A 26,154-nucleotide genomic window follows, 5' to 3' on the forward strand; every position below is an offset into this window, starting at 1 on the left:
AATATATATATATATATATATATATATATGGCCTTCCTTGCCTACCCCATTTAACATCACATTCTTTTATTTATTGCATTCTATTCATTTCCATCACAGCTTTAACACAAACTGCCACTATACATTTACTTCCTGTGTTTACTTTTTTGCCTGCCTTCCCCACTATACTATCAACTTCATAAGGGCAAAGAACAGTTCTGTCTGTACTCTCAGGGCCCACCACTCTGACTGATACTAAGTGCATACAAGCACTTACTGAATGAATACATGAGCCCACGGGCCACATATGTCCAGAAGGCTGTTCTGCAATCACCTGATTGACCTACATAAGCAGGTGTGAGTCCTTGCAGGACCACAGAATAACTTTCTGACCTGTCCCAGCAAGGGTTCTGCTGCAATATCCAAGTCTGTAAAGATTATTTAAGACATGCCAACCAAGTGAAGGCATAGCCTCCACTTCCAGACACCACTTCTGCCTACTTCTGGACCCATGGCCTGAACTGGGAGAAAAAATGCCCACTGTGATCAAGTCTAAGAGGAAGTGAGTAACCCTACCCTGAGACATCTTCTGCATGGCTTAGGCAGACAACCTAATCTGGTATCTATGGAAATCAGCCCCAGCAGCCTATTCTTGTGCTGGTAGGAAAGCCATCTGGGGCTTCCCACCCAAAGGACTTCATTTTTATTGCCATTTTATTCCCCTGCTACTTTTAGGTGTCAAGATGTAAGCGTGTGAGAGTTGAGGGCTGGGAACTTTGAGCTTCCATCCTCAATGCCACTGCTGGTGCTTTGTCAAGAAGGGAGTACATACACCTGAAACTAAGATAACATTATGTGTCAACCATACTTCAATAAAAAAATAAATATAAAGAAGGGAATGCAGGAGGAATAAACTATCACCTGAGAGCTCCCAGGGGAAGACTGCACTGGTGCCGAGTGACTGATAATTGAGCACACTATCCATGCTGGTCAGGGCATGGGTCTAGGCAGTCCTACTCATAATTGGAGCCAGAAGTGCAGGCCCCGTAAGAACACTTGCCCTAGAACTTCAGAGAGTTCATCTGTCCCTACAGCTGCCTAGCAGGTCCCAACTGGTGGGGACAAAGAGGCTCAGGGAGGTGAAAATAACCAAGACTTCCATGTGGTCTGCGTGGTGCTCCCTTGATCTCTATAAAGCCCCCATGGTCTCCGTGGACAGGTCCTCCCATCCTAGTCCCAGGAATCATACACCAGGACAATGTCGAGCTTTCCCATGGCTTCTCATAACCAACCTTCCCTGATCTGTCCTTCCCCAAACCTTGTGGAGTGCCTTCTCTGCTGGTTACTACACCAGGTGCAAGGAATGTAAGGATGAGTTAAGTGCTACAGCTTTCAGATTAGGAGTATGACAGCTACAGATTCCAGTCCGGGCTCTGCCCTTCATCAGCCATATGCCCTATTCCTCTGAGCCTCAGCCTTTTGTAGAGGGAGAAGTCAGAGCCCCTGACTCCCAAATCACTGAGTGCTGGTTATAATTATCTCTGGAACTGGTAGTCAACTCCAGGGGACTAGAACTCAGGAGGGGTATGAGGATTCTCATTCCACTGTGGAGAAGGGGCGATGATCATGGAATGGGGAACAGGAGGATGAAGCAGGGCTCCACAGCTTCAGCAGTGAGCTTGAAAATTGGCCATGGAGTCTCCCACACCTGGCTTCCACCTGGGATAGCCCCAAGGTCCCCAACCCAGGCCTGAGCTTCAGGAATTACTGTCATACCCTCAAACTGTTCTCCCTGCAGCTGCTGGCTGGGTTCTGGGCAAGGGTCATTTTTTCCCAAGCTCCTTCTCAGCTGTAGGGCACACAGCCAAAGGACTTACTATTTCTGCAGGAGACATGGGCCCAGGGACAGGGACTTGGCAGGTGGCTAAGAGTCCCAGGGGTTCACCCTCTCTTGTGTTCTACTCCTGAAACTTTAAGACATCAGGGCTCTTAGGATTCTGGATCACCTGCCTGCCTGCTTGCCCACCTTTTAGTTCAGAGTGAGTCCCACCCTCCCATACCCTTGCAGCCCCACCCCACAAGAAAGCAACAAAACCATCTTGGTGAACACATTTACTTAATATGGGGGGTGGGGTATTGCTGTCTCTGTCAGTGTGTATGGTGTGGTAGGGAGACAACCAGAGGGACTTTTGCCCTGGAGTGAGAGGCTGTTCTGGCCCCAGGCTGGGGGGTGGGGGGCAGACTGAGGGGACAGGGCAGGCGTGTAAGGTGGGGAGAGGGGGAAGGGTGAAGCTCTGCACACATCCTTGGGACCACAGTCCAGGCCCACCCAGTCACCAAAGCAAGAACCGAATAAATAAAGTGCAACCGTGGGGTTGGGAGACGGGGAGAGGGAGGGCACTGGGCGCACCCACGCCCACAGCCCACATTCAGTGCTGCCAGGTCCGGCCCAACTCCCGGCCAGACCCTCTTGTCCAATCCCCCCATGTCTGTCCCTCCATGAGCCAGGCAGGGCCCCTGTGCAGCTACTGGAGGTAGCGATAAGCTTTAAAGCAGTGGTTGCCAGCATCGGCCACCACCACGTGTCCATCTGAGGTCAGTGCCAGGCCCTGGGGGCCATACAGTGGCTCTGCAGACGTGTTGATGTAGGACAGGAAGGAGCCAGAGCTGTCGAATACCTGGGGAATGAGTGGACAATGGAGGGAGAGGTGAGATCAGGTGGATGAGAGGCATTTGCAGGGGTGTGGCAGGGGAGTGGGGGGGGGGGGGGGGCTGGTGCACGCAGCACAGCAGGAAGCCTCAGCCCCATGCCATCCCTGGGCCTTACCTGGATGCGGCTGTTGCCCCAGTCGGCCACAATGATGTTCCCGTTGGAGTCGACTGCTACTCCTGTGGGGGCGTTGAACTGCCCATTGCCCTCTCCATGGGAGCCAAACTTGAAGAGGAACTCTCCGTCGGCAGTGTACACCTGGCAGGGGAAAGGGCTGGGGACTGGGGACCTGGCCTCGGACAGAGCCTTCAAGGAGGAGAGGGCGAAGCCCCAGGGCTGGGGACCCCCACGTCTACAGCTCCAGCCCAGTTCTTCATCCCAGGCTTCACATCCATGTTTCCCACTGCCTACTGAATAGGTCCAGCTAATGTACCTTGGGCTTATCAAATCTAACAGCTCAACTTCCCCGCGTTTTTTTTTTTTTCTTTTTTTTTTTAATGGCAATGCCCATCTGGCCATGAGTCGTTCTCAACTCCACCTTCTCCTCTGCTTGACGGCCAGTGAATTAACACAAATTGCTGATTCTCTCAAAACTGCACCCTACTGTATATATTGCCCCTGCAGCGGTCCTCAACATTTCTCATCTAGATTACTACAAAAGACGGATCATCCCAACACCAGTCTCACCCCAGCCAGAGTGATCTAAGACATAGCACTGTATTACCCTGCTGCCTGCAACCCTTCAGTGACTCCCCATAACTCTTAGGAAGAGAGCAAGCCCCTTAACAGGGTTCACAAGATTCATCCACACTTGATCCATACTCCCCTCTTCAAACCCAGTCTGAACTACTGGTGGTTTCTCGAACACACTGTTAAGGGACCATCTCCAAATCTTGGTCCTCTTGTCCTCCTTGCCTCAAATCCTTTCCTCCTTCTCTCCCTTCCGGTTAGTTCCCCTGCTGCTTTAGGTGGTTCTCAGTCTCACCTGAATCAATTTCTTCTACCATGCCCTCACACAGTGCCCTGCACTGCCCTACCACAGAATCTATCACATCATACTGTAATATAATAATACACAGCAATATGCTGCTTTACCTCTCCCCTACTAAACCATAACAAAGAACACAGCGTATTTGCTTTATTCATCGCTGTATCCCCAGCTTCTAGCATAGCACCTGGGACAAAGTAGCCATGCCATAAATGTTTATTGTTCAAATGAATGATCTCAAGGGGGGAAAATGGTGAGGGAGAGAGCAGTCTTGTGAAAGAGGAAAAGATGTCAGGACAGCGGTCATAGAGGGAAGAAAGACACTGACCTTCACTGAATGGTTATGGAAATCCGTCACTACAATCTCATTCTTGTTGTTTACAGCCACAAAATGGGGCCCTGAAAATACAAAGCAGTCTCTAGGGCAGTAAAATGGGATACTGCATGGGATGGAGAAGAATATCTGGGATGATAAAGCTGGGGCATTGGAAAAGGGGTGGGGTCTCAGAGGCTGACAGTTATGGTACCAAGGTATAGTGAAGGGAGGGGGTCCTCTGGAGCCAAGATATAGGGGGGGTAGTTGAAGCTGGGGTATCCGGGGTAGTTCTCTGGGACTGGGGTATCAGAATAGATCTCTGAATTATTCCCCAATACCTGCAAAGTGGCGGTCAGTGGCACCACGGCCCCCAAAACGGCCAACCAGCTTGCCATTGGGCTGGAAAGTAAAGACGCAGCAAGACTTGTTGTCGACCACAATGATATGTCCATTCCGGTCTACGGCCACTCCTTTGGGGCCCATGAGACGGCCAGCTCCAATCTTGGTCTGGAAGAAGGGGATACCCATTAGGGCCTTTATCCTGCCTTGTCGGGAGAGTAGTCCCAGCCTGACACTAAAGGAGAACCTTGGGCTGGGGATGGACACTAAAGGAGAACCTTGGGCTGGGGATGGTCAGACCCTGACCAGCAGGAGGCACTAGAATGGTCACCTGAGCTGGCCATTAGGAATGCAGAGCACAGTGACAGTAGGCCTCTCACCTTGAATTTGCCCTCAGGGGAGAAGATGCTGACCCAACGGTTGTCATAGTCTGCCACAATAATGTCTCCATTGGTGTCCACTGCCACACCTGTAGGGCGCTGCAGCTGCCCAGGTGAGCGCCCTCGGACCCCAAAGCGGAACTTGAACTGGCCTTCATTGGAGAAAACCTGGAGCAGAGGAGCAAGGGAGGGAACGGGGAGGAGGGGAGAGACTGTGGGCACAGAGGGAAGGGAGCAAGATCCTGAGGGAGGAGACCCCCCCCCGTTCATTCAGTCATTCAACAAACATTTACCGACACCATGCTGGGGGTACAGTGAAGAATCAGACAAGGCCGCAGACCTGAGGTGACATGTAGCACAGGTATGAACAGGGCTGTAAGAATATGAGAGGGAATATGGGGCACCTGGGTGGCTCAGTCAGTTAAGCATCCTACTTCAGCTTAGGTCATTATCTCATGGTTCGTGGGTTTGAGCCCCGCATTGGGCTCTGTGCTGACAGCTCGGAGCCTGGAGCCTGCTTCAGATTCTGTATCTCCCTCACTCTCTACCTCTCCCCGGCTCACACTCTGTCTCTTAAAAAAAAAAAAAAGAATAAGAGAGAGATGAGGGGGACTGGCCAGGAAAGGCTCTGAAAGATGAATATCTGAGCTAATAGCCTAATAAAGATGCCAAGAGATGAACCAAAGCTGGCCAGTAAAGGAGGTGGAAAGGCACTTTAAGCAGAGTCAACAGTGTGTGAAAGGCACAGGGTGCAGTATGGGCACTGCTCGTCCAGTGAGGCTGGATTGCAGGGAGCACTCCCATGAACAGCAGGAGTAAAGTTCCCCCTGGGTATAATGAGAATTCACTGAAAATTTCTAGGCAGAGGAGTGACAAGATGAGATCTGCTTTTGTGGTATAACAAGAAATATATTTGGTCTTTGTCCCCAGTGCTTGGCACTCTTGGAATTTCCTGATTAATAGGATTGTCTTTTGTCATTCACAAGGAGCCCCTTGTGACTTAGGTGACTTAGGGTGGGGCCCCTATGAAGCTTCAGGATGAGGCTGGTCACCAGAAAGACCTGATGATTAAAGGGTTGGAAATTTCAGCCCTATCCACCAACCTCTGAGAAGGAGAAGAGGGGAATGGTACAGATCTGAAGTGCCTCCATGTTGGTGCCGGGAGGGTGGCGCACCCCAATTCCACAGGGACCAAAGTTCCTGCAGTAGTGACTCTTCCAGACCTCACCCTCTGTACTTCCCTATCTGGTTGTTCGTCTGTATGCTTTATAGTATCCTCTGTAGTAAACTGGCAAACGGAATAAAATGCTCCTCTGAGTTCCATGAGTCACTCTAGCAAATTAATAGAACCTGAGGAGGGGGTCATATGACACTCCAATTTATAGCTGGTCAGTAAGAAGCACAAGTAACAACCCAGACTTGTGACTGGCATCTGATGTGAGGGCAGTCTTGTGGGAAGTGATGCTATCTCTATAGGTAAACAGTGTCAAAATGGAGTTAAATTTGCAGGACACCTGGTCAATGTCCACTGAGAGTTGCTTGGTGGTATTGACAAAACCACATGGGCGCTTTTAAGAAAGAGCACTTTGGCTGCAGGGAGGGGTCAACACTGGACACTGGCTGGGTAGCCAGAGGCACTGCACTAGTCCAGGTGAGAAGTGATGATGATGGCTTTGACCAGGGTACTTGCTGGAGTGAAGATGGACTCAGGAGACATGGGAGGAAGACAACAGGACTTGGTAGCACACAAGAAAGGGCAGGGCGGTGGACAAGGATGAGCACATACAGGCCAAGGGGCTGACAAGGTAACCTTCCTCCTGGACAGAGTGAACCTTCTGACCTTTTCCCCTCTCCTACCTTCTCTTTTAGCCACCCAACATACTCAGGTCTTCCCATCCTTCAATTCTCCCTCCCTCTATAGCCTCTTGCTTCTCCTTCACAGCCAAAACATCACTCACTACACAAGTCTCACATGATCTGCTTTGTTATAGACTCTAGGGACACAAGATGAGTCAGAGCCAGGAGCAGCCTTGGGGAACTCAAGTTCTGGGCCTTGCCCTTGCTCTTCCATCCAGACCTGCTCCCCCTAAGTGGGCTAGGCTCCCTGCCCCTGCTCCATCTCTCATGCCTGCAGGGCTGTTTGAACTAGTCCTCCCTCCTGATGTGGACTTCTATCATGCCCTCAGCTGGCAGGCCAGCACAGCCTGGGGGTCTGCCCTGGTCCCCTGTGGCAGGCCAGCACTAGCTAGCATGAGAGGGAGGCACCATCTTGCAAGTGGGACTAAAGGTGCTGCCAGATCAGCAATGAGGCTGCACGTGTGCCTCCTCCAGTCTGAACAGCTCAGTCTCCGGCTCAACGCTGAGGCTTGGAGTAGGGGTGAGGGGGAATGGAGTAGGCTCTTCCCATCCTATCCTATCCCACCCCTGACACCTAGCCAACTCCTACTCATCTTTTGATTCTTAGAAATTTCCAGGTCGCTTCTTCAGAAAAGCCTTTAATGACCAACTCCAGCCCTTAAATCAATATATACGCATAAAGGTAGGCCTCCATGATACATGCTTTACAGTTCTTTTGCTAACAAATGACACTTCTGGAACTAACTGCTAAACACCCTTGTCTCCAAAGGATGTAAGTCTCAGGTGGAACAGGGACTGTCTGCCTTATTTGTTACTGCATTTGCAGCACTGGTACAGCAACAAGTACATGAATTCCTCAGCTCAAGCTCAGACAGAACTGGCCATCACCACTAGGGTGCCACACAGCCATATCACACTCATCATGTGTGCAAGAGAATTCATCAACTTATACCCAGGCTTGCTCCTGAAAGGCAGCACCAGCTACCCGGTGCACCAAGTCCTGCCGTTCTTGACCCCTTCTTCTCCTTTGACATGTGATGGCCCATTATCACCTGACACATTTGTTTTCTTAACCTCTCTAGAATCTGCTGGTGCCCTAGTCTGGTCCTTAACATCTCTCTCCTATACCACAGTAGCACTAAGTAACTTCAGGATCTGAGTCTAGTTGAGGGGAGACAGACTAATAAAACAAAACAAAACAAGCTAGTGATTCTGGTAAAGTATGAAAAATGTGATAGCAAAGGCAGAGGGAACTCAAAGGAGAATGTGATTAATATTCTTCCTGAAGGAAACGAGGAAGTCTTCACAGAAGAGCTGATAAAATTTCTGGACTAAGATGATTACACACGGATATAATATATACAAATAAAATTCTTCATTCAAAATCACAAAATATTTTTCCCTTCTGTCAGCTGATGCTGATTCAGCACAATGAAGGGATTTGTCTCAGCTGTCACCACAGACCGTCCAAAGGAGGAAAAGTTCACAAGGTCACCAAATCTCACTGTTTGGGAAGTGAGGTGGGAAGGCAACATCCACCTGGGGCCCGGTCCCTACCAAGCTGGGGGACCCCAAAATAAAAGAAGCAGAAACTCAGCTCGGGGATCTGAGAGTTCAGGTCCACTATAGTGGTTATGCCGCTGGGGTGCTGATGGGAATAGGAATGAGAAGAAGGGCTGCCATAGGAGTGGCGGGTGTCTGGAGGGGAGGGGGGCTGCTCCAGGCCCTCCTTCTCAATTCCCCAGCCCCTCATCAGGGAGACAAAGCAACATGCATCTTTGTGTGCATGCGAGCACTCATGTGTGTGCACACCTGGGAAGGCTTCCCAAATCTCAGCTCTTGTGCCAGAAGGCATCCCTGGCATAAGAAGAAGGAAAATAACTAGAAGGTGAAGGGTGGGACTGAGTAGGGACCTGGCACCAGCCCTACTCACCTCATCCCTCCCTCGCTATCTGGGCTGGACTCAAATGCTGCCATGTGCTACCCTGCACCTCTTCATTCCTCTGCTCTTAGGAATAGCAGAGGAATCAAAGCAGGTGGGACAGTACAGGGAATGTGGTCATGGAAAAGTTCCTGGCACCTTCAGCCTGCTACATGGAAAGCAGGGGTTGGGAGGAGCTGACACTAAGGTGACAGACCTTTGGCAGAGCTGGAAGTGTGACAGGGGTACTCAGTCAGGGTTAGGAAGGACTTTAAATGTATAGGTGTAGGGGGACACCTGGTGGCTCACGTTGGTTGGGCGTCTGACATCAGCTTAGGTCATGATCTCGTGGTTTGTGGGTTCGAACCCCGCATCAGGCTCTGTGCTGACAGAGCCTGCTTTGGATTCTGTGTTCCCCTCTCTCTCTGCCCCTCCCCACTCATGCTCTGTATCTCTCCCCTTCAGATATAAATAAACATTAAAAACATTTTAAATGTATAGGTGTAGTGAAGTAAGAATCCTCAAGAAAAGTTTTGCCACCTGATACAATGTTTGCAAGAAGTGAATGAAGTCCATGGTAGTTAGAAACAATCCTGCACAGGATAAAATTAAAATTCCACAGCATCCTCTCTAAAACCATTTACAACGCTACCTCAGCTACTGGGCTTCTAATAGTAATCCACCTCTAGCCAGCTGGGATCCTTCCAGTTCCCTGAACAACCTCCTCCAGCACTTTCCCACCTCCTGGCTTTTATTTACAGTCTCCACCTGGACAATGATAGTTTTAACAATAGCTAACATTAGAAGGTTCACCAGGTGTCACGCACAGTGCATTATGTCATTTTAATGTTCCCAGCAACTCCATGAGGTATTCTTTTCCTAATTTTACACATGAGTTCTCAGAAGCTAGGGAGGTCACATGACTTGTCAGTAAGTGGCAGAGCTAGGATTCAAGCCCAGGTGTCTGGTTTCAGAGCCTGAGCTTTTAACTGCTATACCGTGTTTGCCAAGCTGGTGCCTGTCACTAGGCTCTGGGCTCACTCTATGGAATACAGAGAGAAAACCACGCTTCCTGGCTTTAAGGAGCTCAAAGCGCAGCATGGCCACGTCCATTTGTATGGCAGATGCTTGAATCAGGTATGTGAGAGACTGGGAGCACGGAGAGCAGGACCACCTGTGAGGTTACACTGCAGCCTCTGGAAGACACCTCTTTTCACAAGTTACCCCCATTTGGGGGTAGCCAAACCAGATGTTTTCAGAGACCCACACAGATACCCTGGAGGCAGGCTGGCATGAGAAGGAAGCAGGGGAGGGCAGAGCCTGCATCCTGACCACGTAGAGAAAAGGGGAGAAAGTAAGCCAGCCAGGTGGAGGCTCAAATGGAGACAGAGGGGTGAAGAATGAACCAGATATTCGGGGTCCAGGAGCTGGTCTGGCCTGAGCCCCAGCCTGGGAGGTAGAGGCTGCAAGCACAGGAAAACCCAGGGGCCTAACTGCCAGGGTATTGGATAGTGTGGCCAGTGGAAGTGGGTGGGTGCGGGGTGGTGCTATGATTCATTGCTCTTTAAGGACTGATACTATCTTTAAGGACTGGTTCACCTTTCAGGAGGTGACCTGTACCCTGTTTTTTCAGGAGGCTATAGTTTGAGAACCTTTATTGGGTCAGGGGAGAGCAGGAAAGATGCTTACCTGGATACATTGGTTGTTGCTGTCTGCTACCACTATGCGTCCGCTGCTAGCTGCCGACACGCCCTGTAAATTGGTGAATTCACCCTTCTCCCTTCCTCGACTTCCTGTGGGGAAGGCAGGGGAGGGGGGAAAAAAGAATTCACTCTTAGGTCATTTTGAGCCTCCCTCCCAGATCTACCCTGCCCACTGCCCGCCCCCATCTGGCTCAGCCCTCAGCCATCTGTACCAACTCGGAAGACAAGTTCGTCCTCAATGGGGTTGTCCTTCCGTTTGCCACCTGTGCTGTACATGGAGCTGGGCCTGCGCACCGCCTTCTGGCGTACGTGGCTGCCGGGGCCGCCGGGGGACTTGACGCGGCGCTTGACGTCGTCTGGGGAAGGTGGCAGGTCTCCAGGACGCAGGGCACGCACGCGGAAAGGGCTGCCACGCACCGGCTGGCCATAGAGCAGCACTGAGAGGAACAGCTCGCCTTCAGTGCGTGCCGTGTACACCAGCTCATACGTGCCGTTCTTGTGGTCCACCACCGGCACAGGAAGGCGCGTGCCGTCGGGGCCCGTGATCTCCGCGCGCAGCTCCGCGCTGCCTGTGCGCACCAGCCTCCCATCCTTGTCTTTGGTAGTGACGGTGAGTGAGGCGGGCTGGCCCACGAGCGCCTGGCGCAGGCCCTCGCCCGTGGCCACGGTCTCATGTGCAGTGGCACTCGTGGTGAGCAGCGCGCCGAGATTGAGCACCGATCGCCGCAGCCCATCGACTTCGAGGACCAGTTCCAGCTGCGCGTTCTCATGTGGCCGCTCGGGGAAGGCCTGAGCCGCCAGCGCGGCCAGCCGCTCTCGCATGTGCTTGCGCACCAGCAACACCTCCGGGGCCGAGCCCAGACGCAGGGCTTGTTCCGCGAAGCTGCAGCTGCTGCCGATATGTTCCTGCCCCTGACGCAGTGTGTCTAACTGGGTCTGCAACACCTGAGGAGGGGACAGGGGAAGGTTGGTCGCGCAGAGAGGGTCTCTGTGATTCCTTAGGAACTTACGGTACTATAGCATGAAAGAATTGCAAGAAGGTGAGTATGGGCAGGAGACCGATACCGCGGTACCAATGGGACCGTGTCGGGAGGCAGAACGTATAGTCTAGGGAAAGGGTTGCCCAGGTGTGGAAAGCAGAGAAGGCGTGGAGGCAATACAGCCATGTCACAGTGGGTGGTGGTAGGGAAGGGTGAACACACGCACCTTCTGCTTGGCCCCACAAATGGCCTCCAGGTCGCTGACCAGAGCCTGCTTGCGCTGTTGCAGCGCCTGTTCCAGGTCCTCGAAGGCTGCGCTGATCTGGGCCAGGGCCTCTGCTTTGCGCTCCTGCAGCTGCTGGCTGATGCCCCCCACTAAGGCGATAGCTGCGGACAGCTGTGGTAGTCTGGGGAAGGGAAACATCTCATACCCGGGTTGCTTGAGGATGCCCTCACCAAACCGGTCCTTCTCAGGGGGCACCCTATACTGTGCCCTCTAGGAGACGCCCTACCTCGACCTCCCTGCCTTCCCTAAGAATTTTATTTCTAGCCTCCCCAACGTCCCTCCCCTGCCCCGCTGCCCCGGTTGAGACGCTCGCCGATGGCCCCCCCCCCCCCCCAGCCCAGGTCCCCAGCAGGCTCCTACCGGCCGCGCACCGCCTCGAGCTGGCGCTGCAGGGCCGCCTTGTGCTGCTCCACCACATCGCGCAGCAGCACGGTGCCGTGCTCTCGGTGCTCCCCCGCGCGGCACTCGCCGCACATGGCCGTCTCGCAGGCCTCACAGTAAAACTCCATCGTCTGGTGGCATAAGCACTCTAGTCAGGCAACGGCTATACCCCAAGCTTCTTTGTCTTCTCCCCTCCCCATCTGCCCTCCTTGCCCCTCGCCTTCCAGGTGCATCCCCTACCTGGACCACTCATCCAGAGAAACACCCTCTCACCCACGGCCACTCAGCCCCTCCCCCAACCTCTCCTCCCCCTCCACCCCAAGTCCTGGCCTCACTGGGCCTGCTTGGGCCCACCTTGCCTTCATGGTTGGGGCAGGAGAGGGGGCGGCCAGCCACCGCGCTGAGGGGGTGGGGGTCCTCGGGGTCGTGGGCCCCATCAGGTGCCTGCTGCATGGCCTCCATGAGGCTACTGATGAAGAAGTTGTTCTGCAGTGCGGAGACACCCTGCTCGGGGAGGATGGACGTCTGCCGACACACCGGACATGACAGCGTCAGGCTCTGGGCAGGGATGTAGTTCTGGAGGCATCTGACCAGGGAGGAGGGGGAGTCAAAGGAAGGAGGGGTGGGCAAAATCAGTGTATCCCTCCTCATGCTGTCCAAGGATGCCAATCCTTCTTGCAATTGTACACTTCATTTTGAAACCTCTCTGGTTGGCACGTACATCTTGTCCTGCCGACAGGTGTAAAAGGCCTCACCTTTCACAACTGAGTGGAAACACATCCCTGATCTCTCTCAGGAGAGCAGACAGATCTGCATTCCTCACAGTGTGTACAAACACAGGCTCACCTTCCACAGGTGTTTACAAACCCTTCTCATAGAAAATGTGCAACTAGCCCCTCCACCCATTAAGTCATTAAACATTTACTACCTACTCTTGCCAAATTTGTGCAAAGCTCTAGCGATACAAAGATAAAACACAGTGCCTATCTCTAAAATACTTCCAAATCTACAGAGAAAAAAAAAAGTCACAGAAAGAGTTTAGAGAAGTAAATAGTATAATGATAAGGGCATGGGTCCTGGAGTTAGGCTGTTTGGGTTCAATTCTTAGGTCAGTCATCTATTATACCGCATGACCCCTGACAAGTTACTTAACTTTTATGAGCCAAGGATCCTTGCTTTGTAAAATGGAGACAGCACAGACTTCACAGGGTGCTGGAGGGAGGATTAAATATGAAGTGCTCACATGCTGACTCATGGCAACCACTATGTATTGCAGGGTATTATATTATTTATTATTAACATAAAGAAGACTGTACATGCAGTGATAAGGAAATGCACAGAAGGGGCATCTGGCCCAGGGTGGGAGAAGAGAACAGCCAGGAAATGCTTCAGAAGAAATGTTGTAAGCTAAATCTTCCTGGATAAATCATTGTTAGCCTAACCAAAGAGAAGTGCAGGGAGAAGAGGAAGGGTGTTCCAGACACAGAAGGTGGCCAGAAACAGCATCATGTAAGTAGGGAAGCAGTCTGAGATGGCTGGAGACCAAGTCCAAGGCAAGAAATGTAAGAGAAGTCTGGAGAGAGAGGCAGGGGCCAGTCATGGAGGGCCACATGGGCCACATGAGGAACTTAGAAATTATCCCAATAGCAATAGGGAGCAGTAGCAGCATGGTACAGCCAGGTTTACATTTTATCCTCCTCATTGCCTCTGTGTGGAGGATGAATTTGAACGTGGTGAGACAGCAGACAGGGTATGGTAGCATCATCATCATCATCATCATCCAGTTGCCATTTATTAAGTACTAAGTGCTGGGTGCTATGCTTTGTGCTTTATGTTTATGTTAATAGACTAAAAAAGGGTGAGTCATCCAAGGTAACAAAGCTAGTGAGCACTGGAGCCTGGATTCAAATCCAAGACAAAACATGTGTTTAGCCAAGATACTCTTGCAATCATCTTGTAAAAGATCTTGCGGTAGATGAGAAAAACCTGGAATTAGGCAGTAGCAATGTAGACTATGAGCTGGTACAAATTTAAGAAGTATTTAAGAAGTAAAGCAGTGGGAGGTGTTAGCTCTGAGTAGATATGGAGAGTGAGAGATGAGTCTTGGTTGACTCCCAGATTCCTAGCTTAGAGGACTGAGTGGATGGTGGTAACAATCACTAAGATGAGAAACACAGAAAAAGGAGTGGTTTATAAAGGCTTTCAGCTTTGACCTGGCTGAGTTTACTGGAACAGTGGGACATCCAGGAGGTGAGGCGCAGCAGACAGTTGGGGAAAAGGCAGGTTACAGAGAGATGGGGATGCCATCAACACTGAGAAGGCCTCTGTAGCCACAGAAGAGGTTGAGATCAGCCCAAAAGGTGGATTCAGTGCCAAGAGCAGGGCAGAGCACACAGGAAATACTGAACAAGGAGAGTAAAGAGGAACCAGTAGAGAGGTAAGAGGAGAGACACCATCAAGACAGCAAAGAGACTAGTGCATTTCCAGAAGGAGGGAAGAAGCAGTCATTGGTGTCAAAAGCAGCTGAGGAGTCAGGGTAGGAAAGGATTGGAAAATGCCCCCTGAATTTGGCCAGCGTGAGAGTACATTCGTCTGTAAGGAAAACTGGGTGAGTGAGTGTGGGGTAGGGGTGGGGGGAGGAGAGCTTGACTGCTGCCAGTTGAAGAATGAATGGGAGGTTGGGAGTTTGGGGAAGAAGGGGAATGAAGGACTGCTTGGCCGCTAGCTGGGACAAAGGGACAAAGGAGAGTTCTTATCTGTTTGTAACGGGAGCCTTGAGCATGTTTATGCATTGAGAAGCCAGTAGAGAGGGAGACATAGAAGAGACAAGAAGAAGTGTGGACAGGTCTCTGAGAGGGGGTAATGGTTCAGGTTGGCCTGAAGAGGCCATCCTGTGAATGGGGGAAGAGAGAAAGAGAGGTGAATGCACTTGAGCACAGGGGTGAAGTTAGACACCATGCTTCACTCGCCTCAGGCAAGATCGGCTGTTGAGAGTGAAGGAGGGGTTCAGGAGACTGGTGAGGGCTGGGATTAGTCACTGGAGGGAGGACGAGAGACAGCTTGCTAGAAACACACAGACTGTGGCTGTGTTGGGAGACCATGAATCTGTGGAGGGAAGATCTGCATGGTGCACACTTTCCTATATCCTCAGTCTCTCCTCTTAATGTTCTCTACACCTCTGAATCTGCATTAATTAATTTTTATTTATTTAACAAACATGATGTGCCAGGCACGATTCTAAGTGCTTCACAAATATTAACTTATTTGTGACCTAGTTTTCCCTGCAGTCCTCTCAAGTATAGAGTGGCTTGTCTCACATTCCACTTTCCTTAGGGCCAGGTGGGGTTGAGTCCTCCCTGCCCCCAACTGGGACATTTCTATTCTTCTTGGAAGCTCATGCCTTCTGTCTCTACCACTCCTCCTGTTATTATCTCCACTGACCTCATGGGTGCTTCCCCAGTTACTGAAGTCTTTTTTCTGGCTCACTCTCTTCTTCTGTTACTGCCACCCCCATAATAGGCCCTCCATCCATGCACTCCTGCCATCATTCTCAGGGGCTCTGACATCCACGACGTGACCCATCCACCAACAGGATCTCTTAATTCCTTGACCTCCTCACACCCAGTAATCTTTTCCTCCACTTCACCTCAGCTGTCTATTCCCATGCTTCCCCCACCTCCTGTTTCTCATCTCCAGTCACTGCATCAACCCTGAAATCTGAATTTCAGCCAAAATATTTGCAAACTCGTCAAGACCTCCTTCCTATGTGTTGAGCATACCTGGCTTACACTACCTTCCTAACTGGTTTCCTCTTTCCATTCTTGCTCCTCTGTAATCTATTGTCTGCACAGCAGCCAGAGTGAGCTTTAAAAATCTAATTTATCTCACATTATTTCCCTGCCTTAAAAAAAAATCTCTTCTCATGGTTTCCCATTGTGTTTAAAAATAAAATGTAAACACTTCCCTAAAACCAAGTTCCTCCATGAGTTGTCCTGATGCTTTTGGACCTCACTTCATCCTCCTCTTTCAGCCACACTCGCTTCTTTTGATCTCTGAACATGCCCAGTCTACTCCTTCCTGAAGGCCTTGGCATGGGTTTTTCCCATTGCCTGGAACAATCTGCAAGTCTGTCTCCTCATCCTTGGGTCTGAGGTCAAATGTCACCTCCTCAGGGAAGCCTTCCCTGATGACTCTATGTAGAAGAGCCCCTGGCCCACCCATCCCCACACACTCTGTTTATTTCCTGCAAAGCACTTAGCACAAGCTGTGACTCTCCTGTTGGATTGTTTGCTTGCTTACTGTCAGTCACCATCCACTAGAGCATAAGCTCTTTGAGAGCAGGGACCAAGAGATAAATGAATGAGTAGTAATTAACAGTGAAGGCCCTACAATCAAACCTGGATTCAGACCTTGGCTACTTACTTACTACAGAGACTCAGAAATACTTCTTAATTACTCAGTGGCTCTGAACCCTAGTTTACTCCCCTGTAAAATGGGGGTAATAATGTATCTGTTGTGAGGATTAAGTAATTCAATGCATGTATATCGGTTAGCCAGTCCCTGGCACATAATAAGCAATCAATACATGGTAGCTACTACTATCATAATTTCTCAGGCACTAGTTTTCTCCAGGAGTTGTCAGTGATCTGGGCCTATGAGGAGGCACAGAGATGTCCAATTACAGTTCTGATCCAGTTTTGAATGTTTGCTGCATAGGTTCTGAAAAGAACAAAGACCTGAGGGAACCATGGCAGCCAGTCAGATGGTCAGCTGGGAAAAGGAAGAGTTGAGGGGGCTAGGTGTCTACACCCACTCAAAGATGTCATAGTGGGAGTGGAGTAATGGGAGCCAGGAGTGGGATGCCAGAGTTATGACCACAGAAGTGATATTATTCTGGGTGATAGCAAGGTCCAGGCACAACTGGGAGAAAGTATGACTGAGGTGGTAAGGAGGATGTTCCTGGAGAAACAGTCGAGAACCAAGAGGCCAAAGTGAGTCGTGAAGCCATGCAGGTTGATGGAAGAGCTTGGAATAGGCCAGAAGGCTGAGAGTGTTTCCAGCTGACAAAGGAGAGAGAGCAGCAGAGCTGAAATCTTAAAGAGCATGGGGGAGAGGGGGCACTGGAAGGGGAGCAGCGTCCCTGTGGCAGAGCCAGCTTTCCACGAAGGCAGGAATCAGTGGGAAGGTGTGGGTGGAGGCAGTGGCAAGAAGACCCAGGGACCAAAGCTCTCAGGGCAAAGGCAGAGTTCCCTAACAGGTGTACAAAGCCCCTGTAGTATGGGCCCCACCTGCCTGTCTGGCTTCACCCTCACCACCTCAGTCACACTTGTGCTCCAGACTCACCTGGCTTCCTCCAGGCCCTCTTACCTGACACATTTCCTCAAGCCACACGCCTTTTCTCCCGTTCTTCCTTCTGCCTAGGATGCTCGTAGCACTCCCTTCGCTTAGCTAACTTTAGTGCACCCTTCACTATAGTGCACCCTCTGCATCACACCTTAGGTAAGCCTTCCCTCATTCTCCACACTACAATAGATCCTACCTAAACTCTCATATCTTAGCACTTCAGGTGCAGCATTATGAAGGGGGCAATACTTACATTTATCTATAGTCTGGCTGTATGATCCTTTGATCACTGGCTTTCTGTTTAACTATACTCTAAAAGCAAGTATGATACCTGTTTCCTTATCATACCCAATGCCTGGGACAGGTCTGGCACATAGAAATGCTCAATAAATAATATTTGTTGAATGAGTAAATAACGGATAAAGCCTAAAGGGGGTGGTTGCCTTTCACTCAGCGCCTCAGAACAACCATGAAGATAAGCAGGGAAGGAAGGACAGGCCTTCCTCTATCCTCCCACTGGTGACAAACTCTTCTGAGGCTGCAGCTTGTTGAGAGTCTGGGCTCTGTTTGATTTCTCTGATGGTAATGAAAGCTGCCTTGGTTTGGGAAGGGGCAGAGACCACGGCCCAGTGTTAGCAGCTTCTGGTCCTCTCTCACACGTTCTTGCACCAAACCCTCACCTCCTGCAGTTTGGGGTACATCTGCTCCCCTACATGTATACCCATTTTCCTCACCTCCTATAGGTTTATACATGCCACCCCCTCTCAGGGGAGGCGGCAAGGTCCTCATCCCTCCCTGGTACACACACCCTCTCACCTCTCACAAAACGTGTGCAGGCAAGGCAGGACCTTGGGGCACCGGTACCGATCCAGGCAGATGCTGCACACCAGAAACTGCTTGTCCATTGGCTGGACCTCTGGGCCAGGGCTGTCCTCCCTCTTCGCCATGGTGTTCACGGATGGCTCCTACCACTCACACCAGCCTGTGTACAGAGACATGGTCAGTCCTAGGGAAGCTCACATTTCCTCTCCCCACCTAATCTCACCACTCAAATCCCCTGCAGAGAACTAACCCCATTTCTTTCCAGACAGAGGCAGGACAGGCAGTGATTGGGAGGGAACAGGGTGAGGGAGGTGGGCTGAGTGACCTCTGAGCATGGTGCTCTGGTTAAAACCACAGACTTAGGGTTAGACTGAGTTTCAAACCCAGCTCAGCCTCTTACCAGCTATGTGACCTTGGGCAATTCATACAACCTCTCCGAGCCTCAGTCTCCTGATTTGGAATTATGGGAATAATCCATACCTCAAATGGATGTTTTGAGAATTTGCGATAGTGCCTATTGAGTACATAGTACAAGGATGCCCACTTTCAATGACACACCCATCTTTCACTTCCTCTGCCTTCCCCGAATCCTCATCCTACTGAGTCTCTCCTGTGATACAACAACAGCCTCCTAACTGGCATCCTTGTTTCCTTGCTTGTGCATTCTCATCTATCTCCCTTGCAGCTAGACCAAGGCTCCTAAAACACAGGTTCTATCTTGTCACTTACTCCCTATTAAAATCCCTCACTGGTTCTCCATTGTCCAGAGAACAAAGTCCAAACTCCTTATGTTGGCCAACAAGGTTTAGCTTTGTTTGCTCCATACCTCCCTCTACTACCTCACGTCTCATGATTATATATGATCAGTCACAGGGCGCCCGGGTGGCTCAGTCAGTTGAGTGTCCAACTCTTAATTTCAGCTCAGATCATGATCTCACAGTTCATGAGTTCGAGACCCAGTTCAGGCTCTGCGCTGGCAGCACAGAGGCTGCTTGGGATTCTCTCTCTCTCCCTCTCTCCCTGCACCTCCCCTACTCATGCTCTCTCTCTCTCTCTCAAAAATGAATAAACATTTATTTAAAAAATCACATTGGCTTCTTTTCAGTTCCTGGAAAACTCCTTGTTCTCTTTTGCTTCTGGGCCATCAAACATTCTGTTCCCTTAGCCTGAGATCCTCTTACAAGCCCCCCTTTGTCTGGCCGACTCCCACTGATCTTTCAGGTCTCCACATAAATGTCACTTCCTCCAGAAGGTCCTCCCTGGTTTCCTGAAGTCTGGGTTAGGTATTCCATCTTTGTATCCCTACATACCCTGTATTTCCTCCATTCTAGCCCATATATGCTATATTATAATATCCTTGTAACTGCTCTACTTCTTCCACTGCATGAAGAGTTCTTGAAGGCAGGCATGATATTTTACTTTTTTATCCCTAACACTTAGCAGAAAGCCTGACATAAAGGATTGATATATATTTATTGAATAATTATTCCATAGTTCAACAAATATCTATTAAGTGCCTACTTTGTACAGGCACTAGGGATAGAGCATAAACAAAACAGATATGGTCACTGTCCTTGTAATGGCGATGTTTTAAAAGTAAATAAGCAAATACATACTTATAAACTGCAGGGGAAGGAAGTGCTATAAAAAAGAAAGGATCCTGTGAGAAACAACACTGATTTGGTTGGGTGATCAGAGAAAGCCTCTCCAAGCAGGTAACTTGTAAACCGAGCTCTGAGGGTTGGAAGGAAAATGGTAGGGATGAGGGTGGGGGCATCAAAGACTGAGGGAAGGAAGTCATTCTGAGCTGAAGGAACAGCAGGAATGAAAGTTCTTAGGCAGAAGGCTCACTGAGAACCCAAAAGGACCATGTGATCAGTGCGAAGTGAATAAAAGACAAGAGGTAAGTCCGGGAAATGAGGCTGAAATGATATCACCAAGGACCTTGAGGTTAAGGATTTGGACTTTATCCTGATTGGGGGTGAGGAGGAGGGATGGTCCAATTTACAAAAAAATAAAAACAAAGTTAAAAAGCTCTTCTGGTAGCTATGAGGATTGAGGAGAGGCTAGAGTGGAAGCAGGGAGACCAGTTAGGAAGCTGCCTCAGTTCTTTGGGTCAGATGATGTTGGGTACTGGCAGAGATATAGGCAAAAAGGTAGAATGATTTGAGAAATATTCATGAGGTTGAATCAAAAAAACATCACAACGGATTGGGTGTGAGAGGGATAATGGAATGCCAGTAATGACTCCCAGGTTTTTCACTTAAGGAAGTGGTAGGCCATGCCTAGAGATAGTAAAAGCTGAAGAACTGATCTGGGGCATTCCGGTTTTGGCATGCTAGGTTTGAGACGCTATATGATATCTGGGTAGAGATGTAAAGTAAGGAATAGAATATAATCTGTCTGGTTTTGGAAGCATTGGCATATTAACAGCACTTAAAGCAATGAGAATGGATGAGGCCTCCTAGAGACAGAGAGTGGAGAGTGAAGGAGAACCCAAAGGAATAGAAAAAAACCAAGAGACTGTGGGACTCTTCCAAAGAAGAGAATGATTCCAGAAAGAAGAGATGGTGAAGTAAGATGAAGACTGGAATGCCCACCAGGTTTGCTTCTGGTGGCACAGTAGGGACAGCAACCAGGTTAGAGTTGTTGAATGATGAATGGAGATGAAGAAATTAACACAGTGGCATAGACAATTCATGACAGAAATGTGGCCACGAAGGAAGGCAGAAAAATAGCTGGACTACTTCAAAATAGGAGATGACTAGAATCAGGTAACAACTATCTGTGCCCAGCTAGATGTATCATGGGCTTCTGTAAAGACAATGAATGAATGAATGAATGAATGAATGAATACATGCATGCAGTGGGGCCAGTCCAGAGCCCTCTCCAGGTTTGAGGAGGAACAGGGGGCTGAAATGCATGTGTCTTATATTTGTAGAAGGGTGGGAATGAGTAGGAACAGGATAGGAAGGGCATCCCTGAGAGCATCCTCTCCTGATGTGGGCACTGGGACTCAGAGGTTCTCTCTCCAGAGAGACTTAACACCAGGACAACATAGCAGGAAGAGGACAGATTGAGGGTTGGAGGAAGGAACAGGAGGTGGGAGCCAAGCTGAAGCTTCTGTCTGATGAAGGGGAGGGCTGGGAAGAAGAGTAGGAGTGGTCTACTGGGCCCTGCTAAGGCAGCTGGATGTCAGGCTCCGCCTCTCTCCAAGCCCAAGGGGCTCTCCCAGCCTGTCACACAGGGGCGGGGACTGGGCTACATCCAGGACGGACAGCTCCTCCCTCCCTTCCCCTTCCTGCTTCAGTTCCCCACCCAGACTTGCCAGGCATGCAACTGCTGAGGCCATACCCCAGACTGAATCACTAAGAATCCCTTCTTCTCTTGGGCTCTTACTCCCACCTCTCCCATCCCACCGTGTCCTACAGATCTGCCCCCAAAGTCCTCTAGGCAATGGTTTAAGTGGACTGTTTATCACAGCAGAAACTTGGAGGATCTTGAACTTAAACCTGAGATTCAACCCTCCTTCCTCAGGCTGCCACTGCCATCCCTGCATCCCTTATCCTACCCATCTTTTATAGCTCAGTTCTAAAGGTACTTCATTTCCCCAATCAGCATTCACTCAACACCTCTGTTAGAACTGGGAACACAAACATAAATAGTCACAGTGCAGCCTTCATGGATTCCAGTCTAACAAATAGATGACTGCAATGTAATATGGAAGGCTTTGTGGGGAAGCACAGGTTGCTCCAGGAGCACAGAGGTCACCTAACTTAGAGCTGGGGCAGGGGAGGGGGGTTACTAGAGGTTGGGGGTCAAAGGAGTTCTCCTAAGAAAGTGCCTTTCATGCTGAGAGCTCCAGGATGTGTAAGAGTTACAAAGCATGGTGCCTTCTGCATCAGGAGACTGAATCACACACTGTGACAGAGGTGGGCTAAGAAATGAGATGGAGTGATAGGCAGGACCTAGATCATACAATGCTTTATTGGCCTTATTAAAGAGTTTAGACTTTACTCTTCCCTGCTTGGGAATTAAGTCATCATCCAAAGAGCAAAGGAAACCTTGGGTAGGGTGGGGGGGTGGGGGGTTTAGGCGGGCAAAGAGGGTTTAAGTAGAAAGTAATAGAGTCAAAAGAGTAGCTTTTTGACTGCTGTGTGAAAAACTGTTTAGAGAAGTTACCAGGGGAAAAGTGAGACTGCATGATATTCCACAGGAGAGGTGATGATGGCCTTGACTAGGGGAGAAGCAAAGGGGAGGTGGAGAGAAGTAGATTTCACAGGGAGGAATCAACAGAAATTGATGACTGGTTGGTGTGATGTGAACAGTAGATGGAGAAGAAAGAACTGGAGATGATTCCTTGTTTTCTGGCTTGGAAACTCTAGGAGAGGAGCAGCTGGATGAGAGGATAAGTTCAGGGTTTTAATAAGACAGATCTGAGAAGCCTATTGGGCATTTTGAGTGGAGAGCTCCAGCTGGCAGTGGGAAAGTTAGGCTGGAGCCTAGGAAAGACAGCGGCCTGGAGATAGGGATTTGGGAGTTACTGGTGTAGACATGATGCCCGAAGCCATGGTATTGGCTGACATCACCCAGACAGAGCATAAGGAGAGAAAGGAGAGACTGTGACTGTGCTCTGAGGAACTTCATCATTCAACGGATAGGTCCAGGAAACAAAGCTTGCAAAGGAATTGAAAAGGTTATGGCCAGAGAGGCAGGAGAAACAGGAAAGAGAGATATCATGAAGACCAAGGAAGAAGAAGCTTCATGGATAAGGGAACAATCTTCATTGTGAAACACTGCAGAGAATCCCCAGGATCTAAAGCCAAAAAGAAGCTGTCACTAACTTTAGGGAGTATGGTTTCCAGGGGCTGGAGGAAAGGAAGCCAGATCCAGAGGGTGAGGAGGAAGTTGATTTTGAGCAGATGAAGAAAGCCAGTGCTGACTCCACTAGATCCTTGGCATCTGCAAAGGATATGTCTCAAGGCTTTTCAGTTTCTCCAAATTCTCAAACAGCATCCAATTTCCCCCATGACTTCCTCCTACAGACTTACGAGAGTCCCAGTATACATGCTTCACACAGCTGTGACTGGAGGTAGGTGACCACGGCATTGTTAAAAAACAATGCAAGAGGTCATCTAGGCTCACTTGCTTCCTAAAATGACTCGTTCCCGTCCACTAGCCCCTAAGGGTATTTGATCATTGGAGGCCTCAGAAAAGTGACAAATGACTACAGGTTACAGTTTTGGGGCTTCTCTGGGACAGATGAAGCCTTGGAAGGATAGAGTCCTGAAAGCAAAGGAATCCTTTCAATAAGATTGGCAGGGAAGGAAAGTGATGCAATTCACAGTGCCATCTCCCCCATCACTGCCAGAATGAGCAGGTGGATGAACCATTTAATCAGCTGATTAACCTATCAAACAATCAAACTTCCCTGGGCATACCCTGGACCAGGCTCTTAAACTTGGAACTGGAGACACAGAGCTGAAACAGCTGCACTCCCGGTCTTTCACCAATTCTCAGACTAGCGTGGGAAAGAGACACGGAAATACAGTACTATAATGTGGTACGTGTCATGATACTGATATACTGTAACTATTATGGACAAAAAGAGGAGGAAGTATCTAACTCTGAAGGTGGTGGGGGAGAATAAAGAAGGCTTCCAGAGGAAGAGATATATGAGCTGACTCTTGACGGAGTTTGACAGGTACATTGGGAAAACAGTGAGTAAAGGAACAGAAGCATGAAAAATTAAGAAACATGGACCAGTTGGGGCAAGAGAGCAAGACTGAGAGAGCAAGACTTGAAAGGGCAGAGGTTGTCCTAGATGTTTTCACAACCCACTCAAGGAGGGCTCTCCACCTGCCTCTCTAGCTGTGCCTTCACTGCCCATTCCTTAAATGTTTAGTTCCTAAGGTCTTTGATCCAGGACCTCTTCTCTTAGTTTCATACTCTGCCTGGGAAATCTCATCAACTCCCATGGCTTCAGTAACCATCCACTTGACTCTCAAAGCCTTATCTCCTGTGCAGAAAACTTACTTGCACACCAGACCCATATACCCAGCTATATCTTGAACATCTCTACGCGGATGATGCATAGAGATTAGTCTAAAACTGATTTTCCCCCTAACCTACTCTTCCTGCTGGCGTTTCTTATCTCAACAAAAGGTACCATCATCCACCTGGCCACACCAGCCAGAACCCTGGGAATCTTCTCAATTCTTCCTGTTCTTTCACCTTTCAGATACCAGCTATGACTATATCCTATATTCTGCTTCTAAAATGTGTCAAAGTTAAAAGGTCAGGAGATTTAGGAGCCAATCCTGACTCTGACACTAATCTCACTAAGGCAAGGTAAGACACTGGGCAAGTTTCTACTCCAGCCCCTTACTTGTAAATTGGGATGGGGAGGGTCTTTTTGTTCTCCAAATCTGCAATCCCCTGGGTTCTCTTTCCAGCCAAAGGTCCCTACAGACTCTAATATGTGCCATGATTAAATCCTATCTTGTACCACCTTGAGGATTTGATTGCTTTCCACGGTAAGGCTAGGTGTGCAGCTGCTTCCACCACCCTTCCAGAATAAACATTTGCTAAGTTTAGGGCACCCATGACACTCCCTCTGGACACCCTCTCTCTAGCCATATGGTTTTGCTCTGTTTTTCTGAACACAGGCTGTACTATCACAACCATGGGCCTTTGCTCAAGCTCTTCTCTCAGCAAGAATGCCATTGTCCCCTAAGTGGCTGAGGCAGCACCTGGCACAGAGGGTGCTCAGTATATGTTGGTGACAGGAGAGCCATGTTTAAATCACTGCAGTTCCCTCTCACCAGACAGAGACTCAAAAGCAAAGGCAATAACAAGACAAGTGAACAAAGTTCCAAGGAAAAAGACCTCTACTTAACATACAAAAACCTCCCCACAGCATAAGGTAGTAAGTGCTCTGTCACTGGTGGCATGTAAGCCAAGAGAGGCAGGGCACCTGTCAGGCCTGCAGCTCTGATTCCAATTCTGCAGCAAACCAGAGCCCTACTTAGGGGATGAATGGGCACTGGTGAGCTGGACACACAAACAGGGGGAGAGACCTGTGAAAAAGACCTCTGCACCGACTCCAACCTTCCAGATTTCATCTTCCTACTGGGGCTAGTCCTGGGCGTATGCTATCCACATCAGAGACCCCCACACCAGGAACAAGCCCAGGACCTGCCTTCAGTCAGACCGACCTCTCTGGGGTGCAGCCTGCCCCTCCAACCTGCAACCATCTGTCCCTGCAGGTTTGCAGCCCAGGATCTGAAGCCAAGTCCAGAAGGGAGGAGGCTGGAACCAGGGAGGGGCCTGGGGTCCTCCAGGCAGGGCCCAGGCTGAAGGGGAACCAGAGGGGTCTTTTCCTACAACAAGCAGCCTCCGGATCAGGCTTCCTGTCAAAGGAGCAGCTCTAGAGGAGGAAAGAGTGTCCTCCACCCTGGCTGGTGGGCTTCTGGGTGGCTGAGGAGGATGGTGGGGGAAGCTAGGGGTGGAAGTGTCTGCACCCAGGGAGAAAGGAACCCTTCAGACAAGCTGGGCCACAAGAATCCAGAGTTCCATTCAGCAACCCCACCCGCCAAACCACCACCACCCTCGGCCGCAGCGTTCGACACCCTCCGCCAACATACACAAGCTCCCAAACCCCGCGCTCCTCCAAGGAACCATCACCCATCCACCCGCGCCTCCCCCCTCAAACATGGACCTCACGTGAGCAGCCACAGCCCGAAGAATCCCCCCACTGCTCTCACAGACACGGACACGCCTCACGTGGACAGAGACAGGCACAGCTTTTGAAAAGCATCTGTGCCCCCACCCACAGACACTCGGACAGACACACCGCGGCTCGGACCTGGACGCGGACCCGAGCAAACAGGGACACAAACGCACCCCTGGGGGCCGCCCGTCGCACTCACCGCGGCGGAGCAGGATGGGAGGGCCAAGGCCCAGACTGCGGCCACTCGGAGCGGCCCGCGGCGCTGCCCCCGCTGCCAGCGCCCGTCCGCCCGGCCCTGCCCGCGGCGCCGCCCCACGTCCCGCGCCTCCGCCTGTCCCCGCGCCGGCGCCGCCGCCGGACCCGCCGCACAGGCCGGAGGGAGGGGCCGGGGCGGGGCTGCAGACCCGCCGGGGGAGG

The 26,154-nt window shown here is 50.3% G+C and overlaps 1 protein-coding gene across 1 annotated transcript; it reads right to left on the reverse strand.

The window, feature by feature from the left end:
• Nucleotides 1-2,076: 2,076 nt before the first annotated feature.
• Nucleotides 2,077-26,001, reverse strand: TRIM3 (tripartite motif containing 3). Its single transcript, XM_030332958.1, has 12 exons — nt 25,937-26,001; nt 18,000-18,165; nt 12,195-12,426; nt 11,820-11,971; nt 11,400-11,580; nt 10,406-11,138; nt 10,180-10,283; nt 4,713-4,880; nt 4,332-4,500; nt 4,006-4,076; nt 2,807-2,947; nt 2,077-2,657 (listed from the first exon to the last, which is right to left on the reverse strand). The coding sequence occupies exons 2-12, from the start codon at nt 18,128-18,130 to the stop codon at nt 2,505-2,507; spliced, it is 2,235 nt and encodes a 744-aa protein (XP_030188818.1). The 5' UTR covers nt 18,131-18,165; nt 25,937-26,001; the 3' UTR covers nt 2,077-2,504.
• Nucleotides 26,002-26,154: the final 153 nt, after the last annotated feature.

The sequence above is a fragment of the Lynx canadensis genome, chromosome D1, assembly GCF_007474595.2.
Source record: "Lynx canadensis isolate LIC74 chromosome D1, mLynCan4.pri.v2, whole genome shotgun sequence".
Lineage (NCBI taxonomy): Eukaryota > Metazoa > Chordata > Mammalia > Carnivora > Felidae > Lynx > Lynx canadensis.

What these genes read in the sequence shown, in the direction of transcription:
- TRIM3 (XM_030332958.1), bottom strand. Translation starts at nt 18,130, where the DNA reads ATGGCGAAGAGGGAGGACAGCCCTGGCCCAGAGGTCCAGCCAATGGAC. An exon ending in TTTGTGGGGCCAAGCAGAAG is followed by an intron (nt 11,139 to 11,399) that starts GTGCGTGTGTTC and finishes TCCCCTCCTCAG; the next exon opens with GTGTTGCAGACCCAGTTAGA. An exon ending in CGAACTTGTCTTCCGAGTTG is followed by an intron (nt 10,284 to 10,405) that starts GTACAGATGGCT and finishes CCTTCCCCACAG; the next exon opens with GAAGTCGAGGAAGGGAGAAG.